Source organism: Hypanus sabinus, chromosome 6 (genome assembly GCF_030144855.1).
Source record: "Hypanus sabinus isolate sHypSab1 chromosome 6, sHypSab1.hap1, whole genome shotgun sequence".
NCBI lineage: Eukaryota > Metazoa > Chordata > Chondrichthyes > Myliobatiformes > Dasyatidae > Hypanus > Hypanus sabinus.
Genome location: NC_082711.1, coordinates 15,627,714 through 15,636,933, shown reverse-complemented (window position 1 = coordinate 15,636,933; position 9,220 = coordinate 15,627,714). Strand labels below are relative to the sequence as shown.

Genomic DNA, 9,220 nt, shown 5'->3' with positions numbered 1-9,220 from the left:
CGGAGCTCCTGATCTCAGTGTTAAGTTTTTGTGGAATATCACAAACAAAGGTCAGCTACTTCCACAATAGGAAGTAAATAAGAATGGAAAGAACTAGATTTCCAAGAAACAGTGCAATCCCCAAGCTGTTTACTTATTGGCTCTATGAAGGACCAAGGAGAGTTAGCAGCAAATCAATTGAAGCCTACCTACACATCTTCACTGCTACGGCTCGTGAAAAGTTAAAGGAGACCAGAGAAGAAAAAAATTAACCTAATATTTTATTTACAGGCACAGAGTGGCATCCATTGTGGCTTACTGCTAACAAAACATCATTATCTGTGTATTACATGATTGCACATGTTCTTTATGACACTGAACAATTGTTTCTTTTGTTGACTACCATAAACTTGGATATTATACTGAAATAGCTAACACAAAACTGGCAACATAAATAACCCACATTTGTAGTTAATGTCATTTGGAATGAATTTTCAACAAAAAAATTCTATGAAACATAGATGACATTGTTATTAAAACAGGTATAATTTAAATGAAACAAATGCATAAGTAACTTTCAGAAGCTGACAATCCATATCACCAATAAAGCAGCATTAAATAAAAGCTATGAATCTTACAATTGGTTCAAATTACTATTGCCAGAAATTAAATGTACAGCTTTTTTGCTTCCATTTATTTGTTGTACGTATAACTTCCTTTTACAATTCAGCTTATTTCCCCAGTCTACAGAGGATGAGGGTATAAATAGTAATATTGGGTTACAAATGATAAGATATAATCAAAGAAAAGAAAGCAAATGTTATAAATTTTGACAAATAATAAGATAATCTAATCACCTGCTCCACCTTTCAAATTCAATGCCAATACTATTATCAAATACCTCATAAACATCTTAGTATACATGTATCAGAAACTTTAACAGCCACGTAAATATTGTGGGAACAAGAGCTGATTAGAGGTTGAGTATCCTATGAAAAGTAAATCACTTTGTGGTCCCCAAATATTTCCTTTATTGATAGTAGACTGTGGCTGCAGTATAGAACAAATACAAAATGCATTATCCTGCTAAGACTTCTTCAATTCACCTACCAAACTAACAATTACCATAATCAAAATAGAAAATGGCAGCAAGCAAATGGCAATGCCACCACCTAAAGATTCCCTCTAAGTCAAACAGCTTACTGACTTGAAAGTATATCACAACTCTTGTTGGGTCAAAATTCTGGTGATCCCTGGCTATAGTACATTCTCTAGAAAATCTGTAGCTGTTCAAGAGGGCTTTTGAAGACTATCAGGTAATGGGCATTAAGTGTTGGCCCTATCACCTATTTCTGAGAATGAGTAAACAGAGCAGTATTGGATGTGGATTTAAGTAAATAGCTCTTTTATTGTACAAGTGCACTCTTCTGTGCGAACATTTTCTATGATTAAACTGTGTGATATTTCAAACGTTTTATCTCTTTTATCTAACAAATTTTGCCAAACAGGCTATCAGAACTTCCAGAATAAATACCAAATGTTTCAGGATTATTTCTCTTTGCTGGAAGTTGGTAGAATAATCATTGACAAGCTGTCATTGCAGTTTATATTATATTGTGACTCTTAGCTGAAGTCACAATATACTTTTGAATGCAGTCATACCAATCAGTCTTCAATAGATGCAATGGTATGAAGGCCAATACATTCTACTAACCAAAATAATTTTATGAAAATTGTACAATAGCGTTTTAAGATAATGGCAACATCCCTGGAGATTTTAACCAGAATCTGCCTATCTTTTACTTTGAAAAGGCATTAACTACTCACCTCCCAGCTTCTTAATTGTAAAAGTGATATACCTCAAAAAATGACAAATTTCTTTCCTTTCCACTGGTCAACATCTCTCATAAAAAATTTACAATTTTTGTAACCTTAGTTTTTTTTAAACAAAATCACCAAAACTGGATTCAAATTGAAATAATTCAGACAACAAATAAATATATAAATAGAAGGAATTTAAGTCAAGAAAATATGTCAAGAAAATTTCAACTTTTAGATCTTGAAGAGGGCATAAAAGATTGAGGAGACAGTTTTTGTCGCATGGAAGGAACAATAAAATATGGTTAAAAAGAACCACGCTTTTAAAAGATATCAATATGCATATTTCCATTTTTAAACTTGTAATTTAGAGAAATTGTGTTTTCAAGTCTACTTCCCATGACCATAATGTGGAATATTTACTATAAAATAAAACTAACTTGAATAATCATTTTTCTTTGCAAAGTAGGCACAAGGCAAGTAAAGACAACTGTTATCTGTCAGTACAGAAACATATTAGTACAATAACCCACAATTGCTACTATAGTTTGACATTGAGCTGAAGCAGATTCAAAACATTTTGGAAGGAAAAACACTTTGAATCTAATAGCACATTTTATTTTACAGTTCAGAGAACTGGTATGCAGATAAATGTGCCGAATATCTGGGTCCTTTGTTGATTTTAATAATTAGGAAATCAGGCACATGAGTAATTAATGAGTGATTAGTCCTGCTGTGAAAAATCTTATGCCGAAAACATTGAAATGTATAGCCCTGTAAACCAAAGAACCATACAGTTATAATGGTTATGTAATAGACAGCAGATTGTTGTAAAATATGCAGTAAGTAGCTATCACCATTTTGTTATAAATGGACTTTCTGTAAACGTAATTGAATATAAAACAAGTTAAATCCAAACAGATGTTTTTCCATCTCCAGATTTGCTGCTGGAGCTGTCTTTTTCTGAACTAGGTTTAGGCTTAGCTCCTTGTTTCTCATGGGCAGCATTGACACGATTCTGCTCTGCTACAGTACCTCCTGATGCTGGGCTGCTGGTCCTGGACTTCTGTGCATTTTCTTGCATGTTATAACCCTGAAAGGCAATGTCCAACTGTTCCTGGGCAACTTTCAGGTGTTTGTGGAGCCTGGCCAAGTCAGGTGGGATATTATCATCTGGACTAGTGGACTGATGATCTCGAACTACATTAGTTAAACGTTCCTGAGCCACAAGACCATTGGGAACCTTGGTGGACTTGTCCGATTTGACTACCAGATTGTACCCTGGTGGCGATGATGGAATGTTCCGAGGATAGTGGTAAGGAAAAGGTCGATTGTTGTTCTGGCTCCGCCGCTTGCTACGAATGACATCTCTAATGGTTCCAAAGCCCAGATGAAACATTTCACAGATATTAAGAATCAAACAAAGACAACTGACAACATACATTACAATGAGGAAGACTGTCTTCTCTGTAGGTCTGGAGACAAAACAGTCCACTGTATGAGGGCAAGGATTTCTAGTGCAGACATACGATGGATTAACTTCAAATCCATACAATAAGTATTGTCCCATTAAGAAACCTACCTCAAACATTGCCCTGAAAATTAACTGGAAAACATACATTTTCATCAAACCTTCTTGCAAGATACGTCGTCTCCCATCATGTTTTTGATCATTTCGAGCCTCTTTTTTCTCACTTTCTGTTTCTTCGTAGATCATGGGCTCTTCCTCATCTTCATCCTCCGTATGTTCTGAATTTCGGTGGACTTGCCACCGTATGGTTGGTATTTTCTTCTTTTTGAAGAATTTGTTCCTTTTTTCTTCTTCAGTGGATCTGGCGATTCTATGGATAGCATAACCCAGGTACATCACAGACGGAGTCGATATCATGATGATCTGGAAAACCCAGAATCTCACATGGGAAAGAGGTGCAAATGCATCATAGCAGACATTCTCGCAACCAGGCTGTTTGGTGTTACAAACAAATTTACTCTGTTCATCAGAATAAATGGACTCCCCTCCAACTGCAGTCAGCACAATGCGGAATATTATCAGCACTGTCAGCCATACTTTGCCAACAAAGGTAGAATGGTTGTGTATTTCTTCAAGAAGACGTGTTAAAAAGGCCCAGCTCATATTTGTCATAAGGGCTCCTCATCTAATAGCTGTAAGAGAACAAACATAAAATGGATTGATCAAACAGCATAGTTGCAAGTGAGAGATATTTGTAAACTTAAACCCCAAAATGCAAAGAAGCAGTACATTTTCATTCATTGAGCATAAATATCTTTCATATCTTTAGAATGTCACAAGTTATTAAGCCAATGGGTTGCTTTTGAGGCAAAGATAACTTTGTTAAATAGGAATATAACACAATATCATTAGACATAGGAGCAAATTTAGGCCATTCCATCCAATGGGCCTGCTCTGCCATTTGATCATGGCTGATGCATTTCCTTCTCAACCCATTCTCCTGCATCTCTCCACAAGAGGGCAGGAGGCAAATAGGAGGAATAAAGGAAGCCTTTTCTGGTTGACTGCCAGTGACTAATGGTGTTCCACAGTAACCTGTGTTGAGACAGTTTCTTTTTAAGTTATATGTCAATGACTTAGATGATGGAATCAATGGCTTTGTGGTCAAGTTGGCAGACAATACAAAGGAGAGTGGAGTGGCAAGTAGTTTTGAGGAAGTAGAGAGGCTACAGAAGGACTTAGACAGATCTGGATAACGAGCAAAGAAGTGACAGATGGGATACTGTATCAGGAAGTGTATGGTCATGCACATTGTTAGGAAAAATAAAAATGCGGAATGGAGAGAACATCCAATAATCTGAGGTGCAAAGGGACTTGGTTGCCTTTGTGCAGGATTTCCATAAGGTTAATTTGCAGATTGAGTTGGTTGTGAGGAAGGCAATTGTGAGGTTAGCATTCAGTTTAAGAGGACAGAAATATAAAACCAAGGATATAATGTTGAGGCTTTATAAAGCACTGGTGAAACCTCACCATTGAGGCTTTGGGACCCATCTTAGAAAAGGCATGCTAACATTGGAGAGACATTTCTCCTCATTTCCACTCTAGCCTCCAACCTCTTTTCTGAGGTTGTGCCCTCTGGTCCGAGATACATCCTCTCTACATCCACTTATCAAGGCCTTTTAACTTTCGATAGGTTTCAATGAGGTTACCCCTCATTCTTCTGAACTCCAGTGAGCAGAGGCCCAAGCCATCAAATGCACCTTATATAGGAAGCCTTTCAATCCTAGAATCATTTTCATGAACCTCCTTTGAACCCTCTCTGATATCAGCACATTTTTTCTTAAAGAAGAGGTTGAAAACTGAACACAATACTCCAAGTGAGGCTTCAACGGTGCCTTATAAAGCCTGGGCATTACATCCTTATTTTTATATTCTAGTCCTCTCGAAACAAATGCTATTTGCCTTCCTCACCACTGACTCAACCTGCAAGCTAATCTTTAGGGAATCCTGCACAATATCGCAATACACGGAGTATAAGAAATAAGGTGGATGATCTTGTTTTCTACTGTCAAGATGAATCCACTCTCAGGTTGGAGGAACAACACCTTAAATACCGGCTGGGTAGCCTCCAACCTGATGGCATGAACATTGACTTCTCTAACTTCCATTAATGCCCCTCCCCTCCTGTTCTCCATCTCCCTCTGATGCTTCCCTCCCCCTTTCTTTCTCCCTAGGCCTCCCATCCCATGATCCTTTCCCTTCTCCAGCTCTGTATCACTTTCGCCAATCACCTTTCCAGCTCATAGCTTCATTCCACCCCCTCTGGTCTTCTCCTATCATTTCACATTTCCCCCTCCCTTGTCCATTCGTGTCACCCCCATCCCTTCCCTCCGATCTCCCTCCTGGCACTTATCCTTGTAAGCGGAACAAGTGCTACACCTGCCCTTACACTTCCTCCCTCACCACCATCCAGGGCCCCAGACAGTCCTTCCAGGTGAGGCGACACTTCACCTGTGAGTCAGCCGGTGTGGTGTACTGCATTTGGTGCAGCCTTTTATATATTGGTGAGACCCAACGCAGACTGGGAGACCATTTCGCTGAACACCTACCCTCTGTCCGCCAAAGAAAGCAGGATCTCCCAGTGGCCACACATTTTAATTCCACGTCCCATTCCCATTCTGATATGTCTATCCATGGCCTCCTCTACTGTCAAGGTAAAGCCACACTCAGGTTGGAGGAACAACACCTCATATACCTGCTGGGTAGCCTCCAACCTGATGGCATGAACATTAACTTCTCTAATGTCCATTAATACCCCTCCTCCCCTTCTTACCCCATCCCTGACACATATAGTTTTTTTTCTCTCTCTGCCCATCACTCTGCCTATTTTCCATCTCCCTCAGGTGCTACCCTCCCCCCCTTCTTTCTCCCTAGGCCTCCCGTCCCATGATCCTTTCCCTTCTCCAGCTCTGTATCCCTTTAGCCAATCACCTTTCCAGCTCTCAGCTTCACCCCACCCCCTCTGGTCTTCTCCTATCATTTTGCATTTCCCCCTCCCCCTCCTACTTTCAAATCTCTTAGTATCTTTCTTTTCCGTTAGTCCTGACAAAGGGTCTTGGCCCAAAACGTCGACAGTCCTTCTCCTATAGATGCTGCCTGGCCTGCTGTGTTCCACCAGCATTTTGTGTGTGTTGGAGGAGTTGTAAAGCTTGATGGCCACAGACTTCCTATGACGCTCAGTGTTACATCTCGGTGGAATGAGTCTCTGGCTGAATGTACTCCTGTGCCTAACCAGTACATTATGGAGTGGATGGGAGTCATTGTCCAAGATGGCACGCAACTTGGACAGCATCCTCTTTTCAGAAATCATAGACCAGTTAGCCTGACCTCAATGGTTGGGAAGATGCTGGAGTCAATTGTTAAGGATGAAGTTATGGAGTAATTGGTGACACAGGACAAGATAGGACAGTCAGCATGGCGTCCTTGAGGGAAAACCTTGCCCGACAAACTTGTAGGAATTCTTTGAGGAGAGTACACGTAGAAAAGATAAAGAGGATGCAGTGGATGTTGTATATTTGGACTTTCAGAAAGCCTTTGACAAGGTGCCACACATCAGACTGCCTACCAAGTTAAGAGTCCATGCTATTACAGGAAAGCTACTGTCATGGTTAGAACATTGGCTGATTGGTAAGAAGCAGCGAGTGGGAATGAAAGGATCTTTTTCTGTTTTGCTGCCAGAGAGTTAGTGGTGTTCTACAGGGGTCGGTGTTGGGACTGTTCTTTTTTATGCTGCATATCAATGATTTAAATGTTGGAATAAATAGCTTTGTTGCCAAGTTTGCAGATGATACGAAGATTGGGGGAGGGGCAGGTCATGTTGAGGAAACAGGTAGGCTGCAGAAGGACTTAGATTAGGGGAATGGGCAAGAGGGTAGCAAATGAAATACAATGTTGGAAAATGCATGGTCATACACTTTGGTAATAGAAATAAATGTGCATACTATTTTCTAAACGGGGAGAAAATCCTAAAATCTGAGATGCAAAGGAACTTGGAAGTCTTTGTGCAGAACAGCCTAAAGGTTAACTTGCAGGTAGAGTTGGTGGTGAGGAAGGCAAATGCAATGTCAGCATTCATTTCAAGAGGTCTTGAATACAACAGCAGGGAATGAATACTGAGGCTTTATAAGGCACTGGTGAGGCCTCACCTTGAGTTGTGGTGAACTACATATACCTGTCTGGACACACCCCCCCTGCTGACTGCTCCTGTGGCTCCTCCCACAGACCCCAGTATAAAAGCGATTGAGGCCTGAGCCCTGCCCTCAGTCTCCAGGATGTAGCATGGTGGTCAATTGCTGCTTGTTCTTTCTTCCAGTCAATAAAAGCCGATATCTCGCCTCACATCTCAGAGATTTATTGATGGTACATCATGAGTATTGTGAAGTTTTGGGCTCCTCATCTAAGAAAAGATGTGCTGGCATTGGAGAGAGTCCAGAGGAGGTTCACAAGGCCCAGATCAAACAGGCTTTATCAGGAGACATCTCGCATCTGATAATATTCACCGGCTCTTACACATACTGAGTGCAACACATAAAATCCCTGTGGCCTGCTATTTGTAGATGCTAAAAAAGCATTCGATCGCATTGAATGGCCATATCTTTGGAGAGTTCCAAAAGATTTTAAGTTTGGTGATAAATTTATCAATATGATTCAAACACTATCAGCCCGAGTTTGTGTGGAGAAGGTTTCTCATAGTTATTTGACATAGGAAGGGGCACATGACAAAGGGACCCTTTGTCTCCTTTCATTTTTACTTAATCCATTGAACTAGTTGCACATTTAATTAGAAACTCTCCTCAGATCTCCCCTATTACAATAGGTACAACATCACATTCAGTATCACTTTACGCGAACGACACACTAGTTTATATGGCAAATGTTATAACCATATAACAATTACAGCATGGAAACAGACCATCGCGGCCCTTCCAGTCCATGCCAAATGCTTATTCTCACCTAGTCCCACTGGCCCACACTCAGCCCATAACTTTCCATTCCTTTCCTATCCATATACCTATCCAATTTTACTTCAAATGACAATACTGAACCTGCCTCTACCACTTCTACTGGAAACTCGTTCCACACAGCTAGCACTGAGTAAAGAAATTCTCCCTCGTGTTACCCTTAAACTTTTCAGATTCAGATTCAGTTTATTGTCATTTAGAAATCACAAATGCAATGCAGTTAAAAAATGAGACAATGTTCCTCCAGAATGATATCACAAAAGCATATGACAAAACAGACTACACCAGAAAATTCACATAACCTTTGGCAATCCCCAATCCAGAGGCCGGAGAGGCTGCTACATATTAACATCGCGCTACCATCTTAGTGTGTTCCCTGGAAAGGATCTCCAAATCCACCAGACAAACAAGACCAAAAACTAAAGCTACAAGACTTACACAAAACCACATAGTTACAACAGTGCAAACAATAGCATAATTGATAAAAAAAAACAGACCATGGGCACAGTAAAAACAGTCCAAAAATGTTAAAGGACTATAAGTTCAAAAGAAATCACCACACAGTTTCCACAAGTCCCCAGGGTCCCGACAGAATCACCATCCCACGCCGGCGGCAGAAGGGAATACCCCCGCTATGGACTTCCACGGCGCCGCCCGACTCAGCCTCGCAGACGCAGCACACACCAAAAGCAACCTGACCGCAGCAGACTCCGAGTCCGTCGAACCTCCGGGCTGACGACCATCCCCTCCGGCACAGCTTCTCCGAGCACCATCCTCTGCCAAGCGTATTAAGATGGCCCCACCAACGGCCACTGGCAATGCGACCCCGAGGACTGGGGGCCTGTTCTTCCCAGCAGAGTCCCGGACCTCACAGCAGCAGCAGCAATGAAGAAGGTTTTCCTGGAGATTTCCCAATGTTCCTCCATGCTCC

At 40.9% G+C, this 9,220-nt stretch overlaps 1 protein-coding gene across 6 annotated transcripts in view; it reads right to left on the bottom strand.

The window, feature by feature from the left end:
- Positions 1 to 243: 243 nt before the first annotated feature.
- The window catches only part of gjc2 (gap junction protein gamma 2), a 124,621-nt gene continuing 115,644 nt past the window's right edge, over positions 244 to 9,220 (bottom strand). For all 6 annotated transcript variants that reach the window (XM_059971761.1, XM_059971762.1, XM_059971766.1 and 3 more), the window contains one exon: positions 244 to 3,960. In XM_059971761.1, the coding sequence (XP_059827744.1) occupies positions 2,705 to 3,940 (1,236 nt within the window). In that variant the 5' untranslated portion in view covers positions 3,941 to 3,960 and the 3' untranslated portion in view covers positions 244 to 2,704. The remainder of the gene's footprint in view (positions 3,961 to 9,220) is intronic.